This window comes from Aquarana catesbeiana, linkage group LG06 (assembly GCF_042186555.1).
Source record: "Aquarana catesbeiana isolate 2022-GZ linkage group LG06, ASM4218655v1, whole genome shotgun sequence".
NCBI classification, from domain to species: Eukaryota; Metazoa; Chordata; class Amphibia; order Anura; family Ranidae; genus Aquarana; species Aquarana catesbeiana.
The window spans coordinates 87,092,007-87,117,331 of NC_133329.1; the positions used below are offsets into that span (position 1 = coordinate 87,092,007).

Here is a 25,325-nt window from a genome sequence, read left to right on the forward strand (position 1 = left end):
CAACTTTGTAACTATGACTGTGCTCTCTGTAGTAACCTCCTTAGGTACATCCCTCCCAGGAAAGCGGCCTCACTCAGGGAATTCTTGGCCTGGCCTAAAAGGCCTTTTGCAATCTGCCTTTGACCCACCTTCATAAAGGACAGAAAGTCAACAGCCGACTCTTCCAGTGTGCAGGTCTACTCATCCCAGCCTCCTGACCTATCAAAACTATCTCTAAGCTGACGAAAGGAATGTGTCCAAAATAAATTTCCTTCATAAGCGAGATAGCATTACACAAAACAAAACAGCCAACACGAGTTAAGACATGTCCCCCTTCACCAAGGCTTAAGGTGCTGGACTCTTTAAAGCTGAAGTCTAATCTGCTTCCATTGTTCCCTCCCTGGTTCCTCCTCATCAACATAATGACATTTAAAAAAAAAATAAAAAAAAATAAAAACTTTTCAATGCATACCTTGATCTCTGTGTTTCTCTATATAATGGAGACAGATCATGGCTAGTAGAAGGGGCTAGCAGGTTGCTGTACATAGCTTCCCGATAACCTTAGCACCCTGCCTCAGTTATCCTGTCAAGCCCTGATGCAAGCAGTAATCTGGTTTATAGAAGGAGTTATGGAAATACGATATGCCTTGATGAGTGGTTGTCAGTCTAGAAGTGTTCCTAGGCAGACAGTACAGTATTTGCATGCAGACCACCCTAGATAACACCCACTCAGCCTCCTTGATTGACAGAATTGAAATCTTCGCTTCCTGAAGATGCGTGGAGACGCAAAATGCATAGAGGCTAAGAGGTTAATGTAATTTCCAGTTTTACCCCCAACCTTACTTTCGGGTCTGTTGAACGTGCGCCGGCTTTGGTGGATGGGGGCAGCGGTGCAAAGTTTCGAGACAGTGAGCTGTTTGGGTCGGTGCCTTTCCAAAGGCGCGTCTACATCTGAGTAAAATATTTATGGTTTTAAATATATATTTTTCAATAAAATTACTACACTATATACTATTTCCATCTGTTTTTTTTCCTTTACATCTGCTTTATGTGAATGGCTGATGAGTATTAGAAGACTGAATTGTTGCTGATTCCCTGTATTTAAGTCATAAGGGCTTGTTGGCTGCTGGTCGGCCTCATTGTTCTGGTGAGTGCAGTGTTTGCTGGCACGTGGTGGAGCACATTTTTTTTGGGGGTGTTTAAGAACAAACAGTCACCCTCACTTCTCCCAATGTTTTATGGACACAGTGATTTGGTGGATTTTTTTGGACTAAGCCCCGATTCACACCTATGCATTTTTTTGTGCATTTTCAGTTTTGCAGAAACACACTACAGTCCATTTAACATGGGTTCCTATGGGTCATGTTCACATCTATGCATTTTATGGAAAGGGCCAGGGACTTTTTTCTGGTTTTTGATTACATAGACTTCAATGGATCAAAAACGTGAATGGAAAAAACGCAAAATGCACCTGGAATATGCAAACGGCAACCTGCATAGGTGTGAACAAGGCTTTAATGAATAACACTTGTTTGTAGCACATGTATTTGTAATCCGTATACAAGATAATAGATTACTATCAATTTCATTTTACATGATTACATATTTGTGAGTATGAGGTTGAGGTTTTACACATTCGAGATTCTGTTATTTTATCAATCATTTTATTCATGTGTATAAGGTGAGTGCCCTTCTAAATTTAGTTTGACATCTTAGAAGTGGTTTATTCACACTTAAAGGGTCGGCTGCCATATTATATATATATATATATATATATATATATATATATATATATATATATATATATATATATATATACATACACACATATATATACACATATATATATATATATATATATATATATATATATATATATATATATATATATATATACACACACACATAAATACACACACACACACCCAGGGATTAATAGCCTGGCACCATTTCTCTCTTTTTTACTTTTTACCTCTTTTTCTTAGAGAGCTGAAATCCAGTGAATAAAAAAAAGGGACAGACCAGTGATTTTTAGGCTGGGGAGGAAATAGCTAGATGATGCTGGATATCCTCTAGCCAGGAAATGAGGCGGGCTCTGACTTGCTGCAGTTTCTAAGAAGCTCACAGTGTGCAGTGAAATCATGTCAAGTAGTTTCAGTACAGGAGAGGAGCCTGTACAATGGTGCAGGACTTAATGGGAAGGCTGGAGTTCAATAAAAAAAAAAAATGAAGTATAACTTTATCCAAATCTTTAAAAAAGCTGCTAGAGTGGAGAGGGGGTTGGAACAATTTTTATTTGCTTTCTGTATCCCCATTAGAAGATTCACTCTTTTATAATCATCCTGATCACCCATGTACTGTAGTGACAGCAAGGTAGGGGAAACCTCACCAATGGTACAAAGACAGAAATGAAAAAAAAAAACTCAAACCCTACCCTGCCCTTCCCTTACTCAAACAGAGCAAAAGTTAAAAACATGTAAATGTCACCTTGAGCTATTGAGCTTTGTAAATAACGGCCTTTTTTTCAACAGGTGATAGGTAAAAAGAGCCAAGAAGGCAGACAAGGGTCCCACCTGCTGGCTGGATAAAGGGTGACACAATAGTCACATGAAATGTTTATTAGCCTTGACCTTAACCACAATACATTCCTTGGGAAAAAAAAAGAGCTTCTCCTGACTGACACCATCTGCCTTTGACACTTCACTGCTGACAAATGTCCATCATGCAATTCAAAAATTATTTGTGAGTGCTATCATTTTAATTGAACTTTATTTTCGTGATGAGCTCCTATTATCTTGTAAATGTTAAGAGTTATGCCCCATCCCTATAATTGTTATACAAAACAAAAAGGGAAAAAAAAAAAAAAAAAAAAAAAAAGGTAAATGGGACATTTGAGGCACAACGGGTCTCTAAATTTTTTTTTAATTCCTTATTAAATATTAAAAAGGATTTTGTATCCTAATGCATACAATATGTCATGAACAAACCTTAAAACAGATACAAATGATGAAACATCATTGTGGTTAAGTAATCCAAATAATATTAGACTGCCTGTGTATAGAAGTTTAGAAAGTGGGATATATGGAAGAGGCTATGGGATGGTGTGCTGCTGCCTGTTGACCCCATGTGGGGCTCCGGCTTTAGGGCTTTCCCACCTCTCCAGCTGTGACATGTTTAGAGATGTAACTGTAAGAATGGTATTATCAGGCTGACAAATAACAATTTTGGTTGTTTTTGTTTAAAGTATATGGTGAATGAGCACTTTAATGGCTCCTGAAGAAGTGGATCAAGTCCATGAAATGTGTCGGACCTAAAGAAATCAACTATGTTCTGATATAATGTTCTGCTTTACCACACTGATGTTTCATCATTTGTATCTGTTTTAAGGATAGTTCGAATTCGGATACAAAATCCTTTAATATGTAATCATTAATAAAAAAAGTTGTTTTTTTTTTTTTAAGAGACATGTTGTGCCATAAAACGTCCCATTTTCCTTTTTGGTTTGTATGAGCTCCTATTAGATAACATTTATTGAGGAGAGAAACAGAGGGTTACATCATCCACACCCCACAGGTAATCCTTGACCTTTGTGTCGGCTTCACGCGATTAAAAGGTGCTTTTTACTAATTGATGACAAGCTTAGTTACAGGAGGTCTTTATGTGAAAGTGTCACTCACTGCCCAATATGTATTAAAATAAATGTTATTCATACAACACATCGAGTAACCATGAAGATCCCATTTCTGAGGTCTGTAAATGCAGTGTGACCTGCAGCAACTAATCAGAACTTATGTTTTATTGATGTCTTACAGGGGAAGTTGAAAGTGGATGTACAAGCAATTTGTTTTTATTGAAATAGAACCCCTGTCAGGTTTTTATTGGGCCTTATTAGAGAGACTTCCCCTTTATTTTCTGTCTCAGTGACAACAGTTCCATCAGACAGGGAGTGAGGGGGAAACAACAACAGGGACCCAGACAGAAATACAGAGATAGATGAAGGACTGGGTGTGCAAGGAGGAGAGAGCCAAAAGAAGGACATAAAAGGGGTTGATTTACTAAAACTGGAGAGTACAAAATCTGGTGCAGCTGTGCATGGTAGCCAATCAGCTTCTAACCTCAGCTTGATCAATTAACCACTTGCCGACCGCCTCACGTCTATATACGTCAACAGAGTGGCACGGGCAGGCAAAATCACGTACCTGGTACGTGATTGCCTTCCCGCGGGCGGGGGGTCCGATCGCCTTCCCGCGGGCGGCGGTCGGCATTTGTCTAGGAGCGATCAGAGATGAGGGGGAGGCCATCCGATCGTGGCCCCCCCCCTCGCGATCGCTCCTAGCCAATGAGAAACATTCCCTGCCTGTGTATAGTATACACAGGCAGAGGATGTGATGTCATCTCTCCTCGGCTTGGCAGTTTCCGTTCCGACGCCGAGGAGAGAAGACATCCGAGTAAGTGTAAAACACTACACAACACAGTAGAACATGCCAGGCACACTAAACACCCCTGATCCCCCCCCAATCACCCCCCCCCCCCGTCACAAACTGACACCAAGCTGTTTTTTTTTTCCTGATTACTGATTGGTGTCAGTTTGTGACAGTTAGAAGTGGTAGGGCAGTGAGTATTAGCCCCCTGTAGGTCTAGGGTACCCCCCTAACCCCCCCTAATAAAGTTTTAACCCCTTGATCACCCCCCATCACCAGTGTCGCTAAGCGATCATTTTTCTGATCGCTGTATTAGTGTCGCTGGTGACGCTAGTTAGTGAGGTAAATATTTAGGTTCGCCGTCAGCGTTTTATAGCGACAGGGACCCCCATTATACTACCTAATGAATGTTTTAACCCCTTGATTGCCCCCTAGTTAACCCTTTCACCACTGATCACTGTATAACCATTACGGGTGACGCTGGTTAGTTTGTTTATTTTTTATAGTGTCAGGGCACCCGCCGTTTATTACCGAATAAAGGTTTAGCCCCCCGATCGCCCGGCAGTGATATGCGTCGCCCCAGGCAGCGTCAGATTAGCGCCAGTACCGCTAACACCCACGCACGCAGCATACGCCTCCCTTAGTGGTATAGTATCTAAACGGATCAATATCTGATCCGATCAGATCTATACTAGCGTCCCCAGCAGTTTAGGGTTCCCAAAAACGCAGTGTTAGCGGGATCAGCCCAGATACCTGCTAGCACCTGCATTTCGCCCCTCCGCCCGGCTCGGCCCAGCCCACCCAAGTGCAGTATCAATCGATCACTGTCACTTACAAAACACTAAACGCATAACTGCAGCGTTCGCAGAGTCAGGCCTGATCCCTGCGATCGCTAACAGTTTTTATTGGTAGCTTTTTGGTGAAATGGCAAGCACCAGCCCCAGGCAGCGTCAGATTAGCGCCAGTAGCGCTAACACCCACGCACCGTACACCTCCCTTAGTGGTATAGTATCTGAACGCATCAATATCTGATCAGATCTATACTAGCGTCCCCAGCAGTTTAGGATTCCCAAAAACGCAGTGTTAGCGGGATCAGCCCAGATACCTGCTAGCACCTGCGTTTTGCCCCTCCGCCCGGCCCAGCCCAGCCCACCCAAGTGTAGTATCGATCGATCACTGTCACTTACAAAACACTAAACGCATAACTGCAGCGTTCGCAGAGTCAGGCCTGATCCCTGCGATCGCTAACAGTTTTTTTGGTAGGGTTTTGGTGAACTGGCAGGCGCCAGCGGCCTAGTACACCCCGGTCGTAGTCAAACCAGCACTGCAGTAACACTTGGTGATGTGGCGAGTCCCATAAGTGCAGCTCAAGCTGGTGAGGTGGCAAGCACAAGTAGTGTCCCGCTGCCACCAAGAAGACGAACACAGGCCCGTCGTGCCCATAGTGCCCTTCCTGCTGCATTCGCCAATCCTAATTGGGAAACCACCGCTTCTGCAGCACCCGTACTTCCCCCATTCACATCCCCAACCAAATGCAGTCGGCTGCATGAGAGGCATTTTCTTTATGTCCTCCCGAGTACCCCTACCCAACGAACCCCCCAAAAAAGATGTTGTGTCTGCAGCAAGCGCGGATATAGGCGTGACACCCGCTATTATTGTCCCTCCTGTCCTGACAATCCTGGTCTTTGCATTGGTGAATGTTTTGAACGCTACCATGCACTAGTTGAGTATTAGCGTAGGGTACAGCATTGCACAGACTAGGCACACTTTCACAGGGTCTCCCAAGATGCCATCGCATTTTGAGAGACCCGAACCTGGAACCGGTTATAGTTATAAAAGTTACAGTTACAAAAAAAAGTGTAAAAAAAAAAAAAAACACAAACAAAAATAAAAAAAAATAAATAGTTGTCGTTTTATTGTTCTCTCTCTCTCTATGGTTCTGCTCTTTTTTACTGTATTCTATTCTGCAATGTTTTATTGTTATTATGTTTTATCATGTTTGCTTTTCAGGTATGCAATTTTTTATACTTTACTGTTCACTGTGCTTTATTGTTAACCATTTTTTTGTCTTCAGGTACGCCATTCACGACTTTGAGTGGTTATACCAGAATGATGCCTGCAGGTTTAGGTATCATCTTGGCATCATTCTTTTCAGCCAGCGGTCGGCTTTAATGTAAAAGCAATCCTAGCGGCTAATTAGCCTCTAGGCTGCTTTTACAAGCAGTGGGAGGGAATGCCCCCCCCCCCCCCCCCCACCATCTTCCATGTTTTTCTCTGGCTCTCCTGTCTCAACAGGGAACCTGAGAATGCAGCCGGTGATTCAGCCAGCTGACCATAGAGCTGATCAGAGACCAGAGTGGCTCCAAACATCTCTATGGCCTAAGAAACCGGAAGCTACGAGCATTTTATGACTTAGATTTCGCCGGATGTAAACAGCGCCATTGGGAAATTGGGGAAGCATTTTTTCACATCGATCTTGGTGTGGTCAGATGCTTTGAGGGCAGAGGAGAGATCTAGGGTCTAATAGACCCCAATTTTTTCAAAAAAAGAGTACCTGTCACTACCTATTGCTATCATAGGGGATATTTACATTCCCTGAGATAACAATAAAAATGATTAAAAAAAAAAAATGAAAGGAACAGTTTAAAAATAAGATAAAAAAGCAAAAAAATAAGAAAAAAAAAAAAAAAAAAAAAAAAAAAGCACCCCTGTCCCCCCTGCTCTCGTGCTAAAGCGAACGCAAGCGTCGGTCTGGCGTCAAATGTAAACAGCAATTGCACCATGCATGTGAGGTGTCACCGCGAACATCAGATCGAGGGCAGTAATTTTAGCAGTAGACCTCCTCTGTAAATCTAAAGTGGTAACCTGTAAAGGCTTTTAAAGGCTTTTAAAAATGTATTAATTTTGTTGCCACTGCACGTTTGTGCGCAATTTTAAAGCATGTCATGTTTGGTATCCATGTACTCGGCCTAAGATCATCTTTTTTATTTCATCAAACATTTGGGTAATATAGTGTGTTTTAGTGCATTAAAATTTAAAAAAGTGTGTTTTTTCCACAAAAAATGCGTTTGTAAAATCGCTGCGCAAATACTGTGTGAAAAAAAAAAATGAAACACCCACCATTTTAATCTGTAGGGCATTTGCTTTAAAAAAATATATAATGTTTGGGGGTTCAAAGTAATTTTCTTGCAAAAAAAAATAATTTTTTCATGTAATCAAAAAGTGTCAGAAAGGGCTTTGTATTCAAGTGGTTAGAAGAGTGGGTGATGTGTGACATAAGCTTCTAAATGTTGTGCATAAAATGCCAGGACAGTTCAAAACCCCCCCAAATGACCCCATTTTGGAAAGTAGACACCCCAAGCTATTTGCTGAGAGGCATGTCGAGTCCATGGAATATTTTATATTGTGACACAAGTTGCGGGAAAGAGACAAATTTTTTATTTTTTTTTTTTTTTTTGCACAAAGTTGTCACTAAATGATATATTGCTCAAACATGCCATGGGGAGATGTGAAATTACACCCCAAAATAAATTCTGTTGCTTCTCCTGAGTATGGGGATACCACATGTGTGGGACTTTTTGGGAGCCTAGACGCGTACGGGACCCCGAAAACCAATCACCGCCTTCAGGCTTTCTAAGGGCGTAAATTTTTGAATTCACTCTTCACTGCCTATCACAGTTTCGGAGGCCATGGAATGCCCAGGTGGCACAAAACCCCCCCAAATGACCCCATTTTGGAAAGTAGACACCCCAAGCTATTTGCTGAGAGGTATAGTGAGTATTTTGCAGACCTCACTTTTTGTCACAAAGTTTTGAAAATTGAAAAAAAAATAAATTTTTTTCTGGTCTTTCTTCATTTTCAAAAACAAATGAGAGCTGCAAAATACTCACCATGCCTCTCAGCAAATAGCTTGGGGTGTCTACTTTCCAAAATGGGGTCATTTGGGGGGGGGTTTGTGCCATCATGGCATTTTATGGCCTTCAAAACTGTGATAGGCAACGAGGAGTGAAATCAAAAATTTATGCCCTTAGAAATCCTGAAGGCGGTGCTTGGTTTTTGGGGCCCCGTACGCGGCTAGGCTCCCAAAAAGTCCCACACATGTGGTATCCCCATACTCAGGAGAAGCAGCTGAATGTATTTTGGGGTGCAATTCCACATATGCCCATGGCCTGTGTGAGCAATATATCATTTAGTGACAACTTTTTGTAAATTTTTTTTTTTTTTTGTCATTATTCAATCACTTGGGAAAAAATTAATATTCAATGGGCTCAACATGCCTCTCAGCAATTTCCTTGGGGTGTCTACTTTCCAAAATGGGGTCATTTGGGGGGGGTTTTGTACTGCTCTGCCATTTTAGCACCTCAAGAAATGACATAGGCAGTCATAAACTAAAAGCTGTGCAAATTCCAGGAAATGTACCCTAGTTTGTAGACGCTATAACTTTTGCGCAAACCAATAAATATACGCTTATTGACATTTTTTTTACCAAAGACATGTGGCCGAATACATTTTGGCCTAAATGTATGACTAAAATTGAGTTTATTGGATTTTTTTTTTTTTTCCGTTTATAGCGCAAAAATTAAAAAATGGCAGAGGTGATCAAATACCATCAAAAGAAAGCTCTATTTGTGGGAAGAAAAGGACGCAAATTTCGTTTGGGTACAGCATTGCATGACCGCGCAATTAGCAGTTAAAGCGACGCAGTGCCAAATTGTAAAAAGTGCTCTGGTCAGGAAGGGGGTAAAACCTTCCGGGGCTGAAGTGGTTAAAGAGAAGCTTCAGGCTCCTTCTGAAAAAAATTAAAAAAGTCAGCAGCTACACATAGAGTAGCTGCTGACTTTTAATATTAGGGTACTTACCTGTCCTTGAATCCAGCGGTGTCCTCACTCGAGCCGATTTTTTAAGCGGCTATCGGGTGTGCTCCTGCCGCCATCTTGTCCACGGGAAACTGGCAGTAAAACCTTACAGCTTCACAGTGGGTCTCCTAGTGCGCTGGACTTTGTGAATGAGCTGTGGGGGAAGGAGGGTAGGCGAACTGAGCCGGAAGTGGAAGCAGGCACCCAACCCAAAAGCTGCCAAGCGTGGCAGCGGAGGGGGGGGGGGAGGAGGCAGACAAGTGGAGCTTCCCCTTTTGGGTGGAGCTCTGTTTTAAGCTTTGAAAAAACAAACAAACCTTGAAGCCGATTGGTTTCTATGCACAGCCGCACCAGATTTTGCACTCCCCAGTTTTAGTACATCAACCCTATACAGTTCAGATTTCATTGTTTCCAGGTTCTTATGCTTCAAAATTCCAACACTTGTCAGGGGTTTAAAGGGGCCTTCATCAGGGCTGGTATTGCTGAACAAAGTGTGTACCTTTAAGCCTTAAAGTGGTATTAAACCCAAAGCCAAATTGTTTTTCAGCTCGATGCTTGACGCTCAGGAACACTTAACAAGCAAAATCCCATTAATTTCAATGACCCCTGTTCACATTTGAGCGTTTTGTCGCATGTAGCAAAATGCCTGTCACTCAAAAAAAGTACAATAGCTACTTTTCAGGCAGATTTGAATGTTTTTGTCCCCATAGACTTCAATGCAAAAAGCCTGAACAGTGAGAAATTTGAGTTTTTCAGGAGTTTTCAGCTCAAACACCAGCTCCCTTCCCCTTTTCTAGCATCACTCCACACCTTACACAGGTTTCTATTGGCCACCGCAAAAACGCCTAAATGAAAAATGCCTATAATTTTTGCAAATCTGCTCAAAAAAAAGTTAACGCCTAAAAAAAAAAACAAAAAAAAAAAAAAAAAAATTGAAAATGCTCAGCTCAAGTGTGAATGTAGCCTAAATGTAATATATTGCAGCTTACAAATCATAATATGTGGGGCGACAAATTACGAAACTTAAAACAGATTCATATACTTGTCAGTAGGGTGGAAATATATCAAATATCAGTATAAAATGCCTTGTTAGCCTGCATTTTTGTGATATTTGAAAGTTGAACTCATCTAAACCAGGGCTTTTTTCAGGGGGAACGCCACAGAATGCAGTTCCGGCACCTCCAGCACTGAATGTATGTAATGGCAAGGGGTTCTGCGTAATGCAGGAGGCTATGATGCAGGCTGTTGGAGAATCTATTGCTGCAGGGGGTCTTTTGTTGTAGGAGGGGTCTATTGTTGCTGGCGTTGTCTTATGTTGCTGGGGGGTCGATTGTTGCTAGGAGGGATCTATTGTTGCGGGCGGGGGTCTATTGTTGGTGGCTCCTGAAGGGTCTGCTGCGAAATCTACATTTGGCTGGCTGGTAGGGATTGACCACCAATAGGTCTCCCAGCAGCCAATGCTGGCTGATAGGGGTCTATTGTTCCTGGGGTGGATCTGTTGTTCGTAGGGGGTATTTTGTTGCAGGGAATCTATTTTTGCTCAGGGGATCTGTTGTTGGGGGGGGGGGGGGGGGGGTCTATTGTTGCTTGAGGGGGGCTATTGTTGCTGGTTGCAGGGGTTCTATTTTACTGCATTTCATATTATCATTAACAAATTCCATACAAATGACATAGCACCACAAAATGATACTGGATACTGTTTTCTCTAAAAGGGGCAGTGCTGGATGCTGGGTGGGGCATGGGACCAAAGGATGAAACTTGAAGATGGGTAGGGGGCAGAGACAAGGGGTGACTTGGAAGAGAGGAGTACTTGTTTTCTGAGAAAAAAAGCCCTGTCTAAAATGCATGCAAGATGTGGCTAAAACGCAACAGACAGAGGTGAACCAACCCTAACTAAACGCTGAGCTGTGAGAAACAGTGGACTGCGCATGCACAGGTGGGGAGGCATGTCAGGAGTGTTCATTCACAGATTTCCTGGGCCATACCTACAGAACATCTGGTGCTGGGCGTGTTCTGACATCTGCAGGACAGATTGAGATGGACAAGATGAAGAGGTGGGTTTTTCTTTGGATAGCAGAGCACAGCATTTTCATATATTGGGGACACTGATGATGACCCAGAATACTCATCAAATCCAATGCCAGCTCCGGAGTGGAGATGGAAATTGCTGCAAAAGCTGCTTTTTATTTTATATTAAACAGGCTATTATAACTTTTTTTTTTATTATTTTTAGCTGGGGCTCTGATTTAGGACTAATCATTCTAATTCTTGTATAAGCAGGGTCATAAATTGTCCTCTTCCAATATTATTATGTAGGATTTATATAGTGCCAACAGTTTGTGCAGCACTTTACAACATGAGGGCAGACAGTACAGTTACAATACAATTTAATACAGGAGGAATTGGAGGGCCCTTCTCACTTGAGCTTACAATGAGGATACATTTTTGGGTGTGATAAAGTGTCACTAAAACTGTTGCACCCAAAACTACCAAAACAATTTATACTACCAAACAAATTTGTCTTCTAGAGGAAAATATTTTGGAATTATCACACAAAACACAACATAGGATCTGATTTAAAAACAAAAAAGTTGCCTGATCTCCGCACATCTGTGTACTGCACAGGCAGGAAGACAACATCCTGTTTATACGTATGAAGGATATTTTTAGTTTTTTTTTTTTGGGGCCATTGACATTGAATCCTAATTATTAACTCGTTCTGTAAATTCCAAAACAAACATTCAAAGTAAAAGGCTAATGAGCTTGAAGTCATTGGGACACAGTGACAGTACAAAGCTAGGCTGGAAAAAGGACAAGTCACCAAAACCTTGGAAGTATTAGCTGATCCAAAGGAAGGTAAAATAAATCAGACAAAGAACACTCCAATTTGATTTAATGGGAAAAATTTACTGAACACTAATGGGAATGATATAAATTCTGAGATCAAGATCCTACTATACAGTATCAGAACTGGAATCAATATTGCACATTTTTACAGCTCTGTGCATGGACCCTTATGGCGTGTACACGCGATCGGACTTCTCGTCGGAAAAAGATATGACGGCTTTTCCGACGGGATTCCACTCAAGTTTGCCTTGCATACACACGGTGACGCAAAAGTTTGCTGAACTTACGACCGTCAAGAACGCAGTGACGTACAACACTACGACGAGCCGAGAAAATGAAGTTCAATGCTTCCGAGCATGCGTCGAATTGTTTCCGAGCATGCGTAGGAATTTTGCGCGTCGGAATTGCCACAGACGATTGCATTTTTGGATAGGAACTTTTACAACCGAAAAATTGAGAGCATGCTCTCAATCTCTTGCTGGCTGGAATTCGGCCAGCAAAAGTCCGACGGATCATACACATGGTCGCATTTTCCGACAAAAAACTCTTTTTTGCGGGCCGAAATGCCGATCGTGCGTATGCGGCATTACAGTCAGCCCACATTCACAATAGCATATCGTGGGAAAGAGTGCAAAATAGTGCAACTGTTCGTGGTCAAGAAACACGTGCCTAACTTACCATGTCACCCAATGTTATTGGCACCCCAAGCACGCTGAGAAAAAACAAGCGTTTTTAATAAACATGCAAAGCTTGAAGCTAAAAAAGTTACATGGGCTTCTCTGCCGCTGGTAGGGCACCCCATTAAAATAAATTGGGTTGCCCTACATGCAAAGCACAGTAATGTGAATGGGAGTGTAAACCCGAGGGGGGGGGGGGACAGATACCTGTCTAATACAGGTACTTTATCACACTTCTGAAAGACCGCCGCAGTATCCGCAGAGATCTACGCCATGTATGGCCTCTCCTCCGCCCCCCCGCTGTCTTCTGAGAGACACATAGATCCCAGACAGTAGGGACCACTCAGAACGTGCAGTGGGACTCACGCATGCGCAGTAGGGAAAGCAGTGACAGCTGATTGGTAGGGAGAGGGTTTTTATACTGGCACTGTGTTAGTACGCCGGATGTCTACCACATCCTGCTGTATGACACCGGTCTGTGCTGTTAGAAATCTGTTTATTCTTGGAATATATAGGCAAGAAATCTCTTCCTGTTTTGACCACTATTGCCTTACTTGTGTGCTATTTATAACTTCAATGCCAATACTAAAACGCTATTCAAATCCAAAGAATGTCGCCATCTCATTTTTGGAAATTTAAATTGATAATACCATTATAAGTTTTTTTACTAAGGCTCAGCGTTTTTTCACTTCCTACTATTTAGAAATACATTTCAACAAATAAACTTACCGTGTTTAAAGGTTATAGCAATATAGTAAATACGCTAGCACATCTGTGTTGTCTTTATATAAGATTTAAAAACTATCAACTAAATAAGTGATCTATTCATTTGTCACTTTTATAGTTACCACTTACATACTAACAACATCGGTCGCTGGGCTCCCAAACCACCCTCAGGTATGATTTATCGCTTGCACACAAAACCATCTTTATCAAAATAAATAAAAGTAGTGCTTTTAATTTTTAGCAAATATGATACATTTTTTCTACTATGTCTTTTGCAGGACTTGCCTTTCGGCCTCAGTGCATCCTCAGAAATACCCTTATATTACGCCCCCTACTGGCCTCCCTTCCTCTTTTTTGGAAGGCCAAGGGAGGATTTAACCCCCCCTCCCCTATTCTACTGTCTAAATGAATTTTCATCTCATCTTTCACCTGAGTATGGATACAAAATAATTTTCCAATAATATTTAAACTGAAAACCATTGCTTTCTTTTGGAACCAAGAACCTTTATGGTAGACAGACCGTGTCTCTGCTGTTGTTTTTAATTAGAATCATATGGAACGCTAAGCCAGCAATACACTAACAACGTAAGTGTTAGAAATATGGAGACCAAAAATTACTACACCTATATATATGCTTGAATGTTGACATTTGTTTTTGCTTTTTTCTATATACCTTTTTAGAATGGAAAGGTCTCTAGCTCACACACACCCTTGAGGAAGGAGGTACATATACTTCGAAACGCGTCGGGTACAAGAGTACTTCTCAATTGTGTACATACATGGATGTAAAAATGTCTGTTATGCATTCCATACAATCTTTGTTACACCATTGTTGTGTTTTTTTAACATTGAAATATAATAAATTACATTTGTGTTAATATATTTTTAAATCTTTATGTGCCTCAAAAGTCCAATAGGGGGTTCTTTTCATTGTTTAGCTTTATTATTATATGTGGAACAAAAAAACACAGTAAGCTTCCGTTCAACAAAAATTCTCTTTTATTTTCTCCTTTTTGGTCTTTTAAATATCTCATTACGGTCTTATGCACAGGAGTATTAAAAGAAGTTGTGAGAAAAATCCAGCTTAAAAAAGAAAAAAAAAAAAAAACGCTCACACTGTCTCATACACTTGTTTATGTGCTTTTACATGGCATTTAGAGGTGTATGTACATAAATTCATTCTAGTGGCTAAAATATTCTATTCTAGTCACTAGAATTCATTTAAACTTGTTTATATGTAAAAAGCGCAAATATGCTTCTCCAGGAGCGAGAGTTTGGGGAATTTTTAGTACACCCCTGAATGCTGCAAGCAAATGCGTCCTTAAACGCCTGCATGTGCACGGGCACATTAGCTAACACGCAGCTGCGTTGAAGCATAAAAAAAACAAAACAAAAAAACCCCAAAAAAAAAAAAAACACCCAAAAAACAGATGCCCGTGAAAGAGGCTTTTTTGCGCCCCGTCTGCATGAGGCCTAAAAGTGATACCAATCAGTGCCAAAAAATATGTATATATAGGAATGTTGTAGGTGGTTAAAAATGGTGAAAATCACAATAAAAATAATCAATAAATGAGTCCAAAAATAATAATCATTTGAGCATAAATGTTGATAAATCTTCTCCATAAATGTGGTAGGTGATATGGGCAATTGTCCTTTTTCCCTTCTCTTTCTATATGCACACCCGGACCTTGAGGCGAGCTTGACCCGGCCCTACAACCGAGATCCATCTGCCTGAGACATCCATTGGTCTTTACTGCCATCCACCATCCTGATCATTAAGGCATATTTACCCATGCCTGTTGAGGTAAGGGCTCTGTAAGCGCATTTCTCTACCATCTACTATTGCCCATATCACCTACCACATTTATGGAGAAGATTTATCAACATTTATGCTCAAATGATTATTATTTTTGGACTAATTTATTGGTTGACTATTTTTTCCAAAGCACTTGTATATCAAAGCGAAATTCCACATAAGAAATAATGGAAACTCAAATGATTCGTTCCACAACCATTTATTCATAGGTCATTTAGTTTGTAGTCCATATAAAAAGATTATAGTAATGTGATAGGTTGTGTACCATAAAATGTCCATCCACAAATGGAAGCCTCCACAAGGGGATTAGAAGCAAAATCCATCAGGAGCTCCAGAGTATAAGAGAGAAGAGAGGCGCCTCTAAGTGTAGCAATGTGTTCCTAAATGTTGTACCTTCATTAAATGTAACCATATTGCTACACTTGGAGGTGCCTCTTCTCTTTTATACTCAGTTGTGACATGACGCTACTTGTATATCAAGACATCGCTTGTATATCAAGTCAAAATTTATTTTAAAATTTTGCTTGTCTTGCAAAAGACTCTCAAACCAAGTTACTCTCAAACCAAGGTTTTACTGTAATTGCTATCAGTCAATAGTATAATGGTGGTGTAAATAGGGATGATCTTAACCACTTCAATACCTTAGGACGTCCTTGAGTTTGTGAGGGGATATCTGAATGATGCCTGTAGCTACATCCATCGGGGGCCCGGAGAAAGAATCGTCTGGCGCCGGATGACGATGATAGAGATTTCTGGTGACCAGATGGTCACCAGTCATCTCCATGACCATCGGAGGCTCAGGTGTGACGTTATGACATCACGCCCAGGTTCCCGGAAGTAAACAAAGCCGCGATCGCGGCTGTTAGCATGAGACCGGTGAATTTTTTTTCACGATCTCATGCTTTCTAGCCTGGAGGAGAGATGTGGGGTCTTATTGAACCCGCACCTCTCCATAAAGAGGACCTGTCACAATAGATTCCTATTACAAGGGATGTTTACATTCCTTGTAATAGGAATAAAAGTGATCAAAAAAAAAAAAAAAAAAAAATTTAATAAAAAGTGTAAAAATAAAAAAAAGTAAAAAAAAAAACAAAAAAAAAAAAAAACGTCCTGTCCCCGGTAGTTTGCGTTCAGAAGCGAACGCACATGTAAGTCCCCCCCACATATGTAAACGCTGTTCAAACCACACGTAGACCTCCTCTGTAACTCTAAACTGGTAACCTGCAAAAATTTTCAAAGTGTCGCCTATGGAGATTTTTAAGTACCAAAGTTTGGCGCCATTCCATGAGTGTGCGCAATTTTAAAGCGTGACATGTTAGGTAACTATTTAGTCGGCGTAACATCATCTTTCACATTATACAAAAAAATTGGGCTAACATTACTGTTTTGTTATTTTTTAATTCATGAAACCGTTTTTTTAAAAAAAAAAAAAAAGGCGTTTGAAAAATGATTGCGCAAATACCGTTCAAGATAAAAAGTTGCAACGACCGCCATATTATTCCCTAGGGTGTCTACTAAAAAAAACATGTTTGGGGGTTCTGAGTAATTTTCTAGCAAAAAAAAAAATATGATTTTTACACGTAGGAGAGAAGTGCCAGAATAGGCCCGGTATTGAAGTGGTTAATATTGGGTTGGCAGCTTCTACACCGAATGATTTCCAGTCACCTTGAGGACCACCCCCATAGGGAAGAATCTGGAATTGAAGTGCCACACCATAATAGTCGGAGTCCAGATAGAAGATAATTCCAAGGATATATTGTTTACAAAGACAATGCGTTTTGGGGGCTGTTAAATTGGTAGCTTTTGCCCACTTTGTGATTTTTACCTACAGGTAAGCCTCAGCTAAGACTAAGGCTTACCTGTAGGTAAAATTAATCTCTTAAAACGTGCACCGTTTAGGAGATATTCACCCTGGCTTCAGCCAATTACATTGCCGGCGCAAGCGCTCTGAAGGTCCGGCATACCACGCCAGACCTTCAGAGCTTTGTGCCGGGCAGCTCTCCCCCGGGCATGTGTGGGAGTGACATCATCGTGACTCAGGCCACTCACGGGAGCCCGCGAACGACCAGGGGAAGAGGTCAGTCCTCTAAGCGGTCGTCTTCAGAAAATGAAACAATACAATACAGTACAGGCAAAAATCAATCTATAGTTAGGTGTTATAACAGTGAGTGGGTTTGCACATCATCCATCAGCACCTGAAGATCATTCTGCATACACTGCTGCATGATTTCATTTTCTTCAAGCCATGAAGCCCTGAAATGCGTTGGTTTTGTAAAAGTCTCATTAGAATAATCTTGTACCTAGACTTGAATATTACAGCGTGGGGCTTATTTTTCCCTATCACAACCCAATATGATTGTGGAAATCCTTTGGTGCGTAAAAGCTGCCAACCCAATATTCAAACCCCCCCCCCCCCATCATGGCCAGGACCTTGTTATTGGTTGTAACAACACCAGATCATGCCAATGTATGCCAGCATGACTGCTTGTAGTCGGGGGTGTATGTGATAGGGTGACAAATTAGGAGCACAACTGGGGGGCAAAGCCAGAGTGTTGTCACCCAAAACAGGAACTGCCTGAAGGAGGCTTTTCATGGAAGGAACACCAGGTATTGTTATTCATTTTATTATTTTTTTTGACAGCTTCAGATATAAAAAGGCTGAAAACGATTTACAATGACATGTTGAAGCTCATAAGATGTTTTATTTCATGGATATAGATCTACTTTAAGGGCCGATTTCAATGTGGTGTGGATGCTGGAAGGCCGAAATAACAGATGAAACTTACAGCTGAGAGCAGCTTCTGTGTTTCTAGCTCCCCTCATCATTTGATGGACTCTCTCTCTTGTTAATTTTTTTTTTAATAATGAGAATGCAACAGGTGGAGTGAGACTCTAAGAGGACTGGGTAGGGCAGTTCGAGAGTGAGGAAATTTTGCTGCCATTGGCTAAGAGAGCTAATTGGAAGCCGGTCTGCTGCTGGTTTTCCAGCATGCACGTCCAACAGAAACGGTCGGCTGGCATACACACAGGCCGAATGTTTGCATTGAACCGGCAGCAATCGTGTGTACGGGGCTTAAAAAGCTATTGGTTGTTGAACTTGTGGGATTCATGTGGTTTCCTCCTAAACTCCAATAGCCTACAGGTGTGAGGGGTACAGTGGACCTGTGCCGAATGCGGCAGAGGTAAAAAGACTGTAGAAATATTAACGGTAGAACTACGGTTATCTCATATAGGCTGACAATACTCAGTGTCATACCTCCCAACATTTTGAGATGGGAATGAGGGACACCTACCAGCAAACGTATGTAGGTATAGGACACACCTCCTGCCACACCCACTTAAAGGAGAATTAACCAAAAAAAAAAGTTAATTAAATCCACAAGTGCTTTTTTTCCCCAACTACTATTCCTTTATATTGGATTTTAAATGTACAAATGCAGCCATTTATAAATTGGATAAAAGGTTTAGCACTGGGAAACACTTTTTGAAAGATAAAAAGTGCATTTTTTATACAACTATTTAGATCAGTCCAAAATGAGGGACAATGAGGAGGAAAGAGGGACATTGCTCCAAATCAGGGACAGTCCCTCATAATCAGGGACAGTTGGGAGCTATATTCAGTGTCAGGTTGGGGTCAGTAAAGCAATAGATTGTTTGCTGCAACAAGGTTATCCTATCAAAGGGGTGTTGCTTTGGGTGCCAATGGCTGGGCGCCTACAGATTCTGTTAGTGCAAATCCATCTCACGCTTGGTTACCTGGCTCCAACTCAAACTAGCAGTGCTGAATGAATGAACATCATAAGGAAATTAGATTGTAAGCTCCTTCAGGTCAGGGACCGATGTAAACGATGCTAAAGAAAAGTACTAGCACTCTATGAAGTAGAATAAATACCTGCTGGGATATTAATCATATCATGACCGTCAGGTCTTACCTTTAGTATGTCTCCTTTGTTGAAGGGCAGCTCGTCTCTCTCTGTGGTTTTGAAGTTGTAGATGGCCACGGCCTCCATCTCTTCTGACGTGGAGAGGGGGACTAATGTGTGTGCTGCTCGGTGGGTTTAAGTGACACTTACAGCTGGTGACATACACAGCTGGAAAGTGTGTGTGGGTGGGTGACGGAGTCCTCTGTTCTCAAGAAGTGAAAATGTTCACAGCTCCCCCGATAGTGGAAACCAACTCAAGCATGTCCGCAGTGTGGGACCAAGACTGGGACAATCAGAAAAGGGTGTTTCATGCAGAGGCCTTCCTGGAAAAACAAGTCAACTGTCTGTGTCTGGTATTTAAACAGTCCTGCAAATGTCAGGGCTTAAAGGCATCAACACTTGTTTAATTTATTAGAAAACAGCAAAAAAAAAAAAAAATCACATTGAATTACATACAGTATATGGGAACTGTTTCAACCACACAGTACAGCTAGGTCACCATCCTCCACTGTGGCAGCCGCACAGTTTGGTTAATAGCAACCCACTGTCTGCTGATTGGCCAGTGGAAGAGTAGCAGATATGAAGAGGTTATCCCTCTGTTTACTCTGCTCTCTCCTCCGGTCAGCATTGTTCTCTTAGCAGCTTAGCTCCCCCTGCTTTCCTCTCCAAAGCAGCTTTTTAGTCACAAAGCCACCCCCCCCCCCCAAGAAAAGACTCAGCAGCTTAGCTCCCCCTCCCATAAGTGATTTAGCAACTCAGTTCGCATTGTCCCCCCAATCCCTCCCAACAGTGACTCAGCAGCTCAGCTCTCCCACTTCCCATCAATGATCGAGTAGCTCAGCTCCTGCTGCTCCCCCCTCCCATCAGTGACTCCGCAACTCTGCACCCCGCCTCAGCTGAGGCTCAGCAGGTAAGTAGTTCTCCCTCTCCCAGCAGTGGCTCAGCAGCTAAGCTCTCCCTGCTCCCCTCTCCCAGCAATGTCTCAGCAGCCCAGTTTCCGTTGCTCCCCCCTTCCAGTAATGACTTAGCAGCTCAGTTCCTACCTCCCACTAATTAGCTCAGCAACCCCCCCCCCCCCCAATCACATCAGTGGCATCTTAGCGCTCCCTGCCCTTACCTCCCAGCAGTGACTCATTAGATCAGCCCCCCCCGTCCTAGCTGTGGCTCAGCAATGCCCCCCCCCCCCCCCCATGACTCGGCAGCTAAGCTACCTAATACCAGCAGTGACAACAGCTCAGCTCCTCCTGCTCACCCCTCCCTGCAGTGACTGACCAGCCTTTTAATCTCTAATGCAAACACAGAGCAGGAGCTCCGCAAGGGGGAATTGAACTGCTGAAAGATACACTCAAAAACCTTCACTGCTTCTGCTATGGAATTTGAGGATGATTTGCTCCACAGTGTACTCAGCTACAGAGGTTAAATATTTGAATGTGCATAGCCTGTCCACAGACTGACTTTAAAGTAACAAAGATTTATAGAAACGAAGGCCTAGATATAACCCGATGAATGAATGCAGCACACATGGAGTTAAATATTTAACATCTGCTCATGTTTAATTTCCTCCTTGCTGCTAAATCACTATGTGCCGTAATAAAGTTTCTAGTGCTTTGTATTGCTCCTTGTTGTCCTCCAGTCAACTCCTCCGTGGCCGCAGCCTCAAGGTCAGTGCTTGAATCTGTTGCAGCTCCTGCCTATATGGCAAAGCAACTATTTTTTTGCAGTGCTCATCATAATCTGGCATCATATGATTTCATGAATACAAGCAACATTTGGGAGAATCATTTGAGCTGGGGGTAGAATGGATACAACTGGTACCACTTTTATGATTTTTGGATTGTTTGGCAAACCTTACAGTGTTTGTTACATAAAACCTAAGCAGATAAAAATAATTTTTAGGGCCCTTTCACACTGGGGCGGTTTTGCAGTCGCTATTGCGCTAATAATAGCGCCTGCAAACCGACCCGAAAGTGCCGCTGCTTTCATTCCAGTGTGAAAGTCCCGAGGGCTTTCACACTGGAGCAATGCGCTGGCAGGACGGTAAAAAAAGTCCTGCTAGCAGCATCTTCGGAGCGGTGAAGGAGCGGAGTGTATACCGCTCCTTCACCGCTCCTGCCCATTGAAATCAATGGGACGGCGTGGCTATACCGCCGGCAAAGCGCCTCTGCTCGGCGCTTTGTGGTGGTTTTTAACCATTTCTCGGACGCTAGCGGGGGGGGGGGGGTGTGTAAAACCCCCCCGCTAGCGGCCCCGCATACCGACAGTAAAGCACCGCTTACAATAGCGGAGCTTTACCGCCGCCGCCCACCCCAGTGTGAAAGGGCTCTTAAAGAATGTTCTACAAATCTAATTCTGACAGCTGTCAATGTGGAAAGACTGCCATGGAATCTTCTCTTGGAGGAATGGATACTTCAAAAGCCTGCATAGGCATTACAGAATGAGCTAGTTTAAACTCCTATCTCGTTTAAAGCGTATCTAAACCCAAGAACAAAAATTAAAGATAATGCAGTTTATCATTAGATGCGGTGGCAGTTTTAATTTTCCTTTTTTCAGGCTTTTTTTACATGTATTTTCACCTGGTGATTCTTACTATGGGGTCTATTTATAAAATTCACTGGATGAACATCACAAGCAATTGCCCATCCATCAAAAGTAATCACTGCCATTTGCTATGTTCCCCTATGATCGTCAGCTCCATCTAGTAGCCATAATGCGGTATTTTCCTGAAATATCTCAATCCGGGGAGAAAAAAAAAAAATGCATTATGGTCACTAGATGGAGCTGACGATCAGAGGAAATAAATGTATTAGGTAACTGATTATTCATGACAGCTTGGCGAATGCTTGTGACAGCCATCCAGCTAATTCTTCATAATCTCTCAGGGTGACAATGCTCGCTCACTATGTACCGTGCCTTGAAAAAGTATTCATACCCCTTGAAATTTTCCACATTTTGTCATGTTACAACCAAAAAACGTAAATGTGTTTTATTGGGATTTTATGTGATAGAACAACACAAAGTGGCACATACTTGGGAAGTGGAAGGAAAATGATAAATGGTTTTCAATTTTTTTCCAAATATGTGAAAAGTGTGGCGTGCATTAGTATTCAGCCCCCTTTTCTCTTTACCCCTAACTAAAATATAGTGGAACCAATTACCTTCACAAGTCGCCCAATTAGTAAAAAGAGCCCATCTGTGTGTAATTTAATCTCAGTATAAATACAGCTGTTCTGTGAAGCCCTTCAAAGTTTGTTAGAGAACCTTAGTGAACAAACAGCATCATGAAGGCCAAGGAACACACCAGGCAGGTCAGGGATAAAGTTGTGGAGAAGTTTAAAGCAGGGTTAGGTTATAAAAAAATCTCAAGCTTTGAACCTCTCAGAGCACTGTTCAATCCATCATCCAAAATAGAAAGAGTATGGCACAACTGCAAACCTACCAAGACATGGCCGTCCACCTAAACTGACAGGCCGGGCAAGGAGAGCATTAACCAGAGAAGCAGCCAAGAGGCCCATGGTAACTCTGGAGAAGCTGCAGAGATCCACAGCTTAGGTGGGAGAATCTGTCCACAGGACAACTATTAGTCGTGCACTCCACAAATCTGGCCTTTATGGAAGAGTGGCAAGAAGAAAAACATTGTTGAAAGACAGCATAAGAAGCCCCACAATAAGCCATGTGGGGGACACAGCAAACACGTGGAAGAAAGTGCTCTGGTCAGACTTTTTAGCCTAAAAGCAAAACACTGTGTGGAGGATAACTAACACTGCACATCACCCTGAACACACCATCCCCACCGTGAACCATGGTGGTGGCAGCATCATGTTGTGGGGACACTTTTCTTCAACAGGGAAGCTGGTCAGAGTTGATGGGAAGATGGATCAAGCCAAATACAGGGCACTCTTAGAAGAAAACCTGTTAAGAGTCTGCAAAAGACTGGAGTGGAGGTTCACCTTCCAGCAGGACAACAACCCTAAACATACAGCCAGAGCTACAATGGAATGTTTTAGATCAAAGCATATTCATGTGTTAGAATGGCCCAAAGTCCAGACCTAAATCCAGTTGGGAATCTGTGGCAAGACTTGAAAATTGCTGTTCACAGACGCTCTCCATCCAATCTGACAGAGCTTTAGTTATTTTGCAAAGAAGAATGGGCAAAAATGTCACTCTCTAGATGTGTAGCTGGTAGAGACATCCCCAAAAACACTTGCAGCTGTAATTGCAGTGAAAGGGGGTTCTACAAAGTATTGACTCAGGGGGGCTGAATACAAATGTACCCCACACTTTTCACATATTTGTAAACAATTTTGAAAAACATTTTTCATTTTCCTTCCACTTCTCAATTAAATGCCACTTTGTGTTGGTCTATCTCATAAAATCTCAGTAAAACACATTTATGTTTTTGGTTGTAACATGACAAAATGTGGAAAATTTCAAGGGGTGTGAATACTTTTTCAAGGCACTGTATCTATGGGGTTGATTTACTAAAGGCAAAAAAACTGTGCACTCTGCAAGAGCAGTTGCTCCAGAGCTTAGTAAATGAGCAGAATCTCTGCTGACGTCCATCATCCAATCATGTTCAAGCAAAAATGCAGTTTTTTTTTTATTTTCCTTGCATGTCGGGTACTCTTTGCAAAGTGAAGCCTTACCTCATTTACTAAGCTCTGGAGCAACTGCACTTGCAGAGGGCAACTGCACTTTGCAAAGTGCACAGTCTAGTTGCCTTTAGTAAATCAACCCCTATGGTGGAGCACCATTGTCACCCTCGCAAGGAAGCCTGTTAGGACTACATACCCCCCCCCCCCCCTCCTTGTCTCGAATATAGGGGGGGGGGAATTGATAATAAGACTGCAGCACACACAGAATGCACAGAAGTTACCAGCTCACAAAACTACTGTTACAGCTGCTTAAAGGTAATGGTGAAACCGGGTCCTTTAGCACTTAAGAGTGTAAAGGCCAAAGTCTTCCCCATCCCCATGAGCTCTATATTACCTCAGCCGCATAGGTTGTCCTGCTCGTCGTGATCCCTTCCTGCTGAAGCACCCAAGACTGCCACTTCTTTTGCCAGCCCTGCTTAATCAGTCCACCTAAAACCCATCTTTTACCAATGGGTAGAAGCTTCTGATAGCTTATCACATCTGGGAGACACTGGAGACCCATGAGGACTGCCAGTAGTTAAGATCAGCAATTACATTTGGGAGACTAGATGGTCAGCTGCTCATCCATGCCCTCCTACAAAAAGGTGTAAAACTACATTCTGGGGCAATGGTAGTTAACGAAGACAAACACTGCCACCCTCGGAGGGGCATCATCCTGGCAAAACTGATGGGGGACGGTGAGGTCTGAAACCTATTTTCCTTCACTGGTGTCCTGGTGCAGTCTATGTCCACCTGTACGGGGGACACTTTATGGTCTGTAGCCACGTTCCACCCTGAAGTCTCCTTGCTGCTGTACCCATCATACTGTGTAATGCATGAAAAACTAGAGATAATATTAAAATAATGAAAATATCAGTTTTCCATGGATTAAGTAATGCCACAAGATACCTCTGTGATAGCCTTTGCTTGCGTATCTCCCCTCCAGTGCGTTAGCCTCTCTCGCTGTTGTCACCTTTATGTCTCCACTTCGAGCTGTAATGTTACCTCCGCTCTACTGATCTTTGAGGGAAGAGCTGTGCTGTGCATTTGCAACTTTTTTTTTTTTTTTAAGATAAAGACAAACAGGATGTCGCTGTAAAGGAGGCTGCCAGACTTTGAGACTGTATGACACTATAAGCAACACAAACGTATCACTGAATTTTTTTTAGTGGTCGTCTTGGAGGATATCAGGTAAAGAGAATGAATGACGTCTATATCTATATAACGTATTTTAAACCACTTAACCTCTGGAAGATTTACCACCCTTCATGACCAGGTCATGGTTTGCTATACAGCACTGCATTTTTCCCCCCACAAATAGAGCTTTCTTTTGGTGGTGTATGATCACCACTGCATTTTTTTTTTTGCACTAAAAAAAAGACCGACAATTTTGAAAAAAAAAAAAAAACACAATATTTTTTCTGCTATTAAACATATCCAGTGAAAAAA

At 42.1% G+C, this 25,325-nt stretch overlaps 1 protein-coding gene across 1 annotated transcript in view; it reads right to left on the reverse strand.

Moving 5' to 3' along the window:
* Positions 1–24,956, reverse strand: part of GRAP (GRB2 related adaptor protein) — a 99,234-nt gene extending 74,278 nt beyond the window's left edge. Inside the window, exons 1-2 of the mRNA XM_073636396.1 lie at positions 24,786–24,956; positions 19,255–19,568 (exon numbers count right to left, since the gene is read on the reverse strand). Of these exons, the coding sequence (XP_073492497.1) occupies positions 19,255–19,332 (78 nt within the window). The 5' untranslated portion in view covers positions 19,333–19,568; positions 24,786–24,956. The remainder of the gene's footprint in view (positions 1–19,254; positions 19,569–24,785) is intronic.
* Positions 24,957–25,325: the final 369 nt, after the last annotated feature.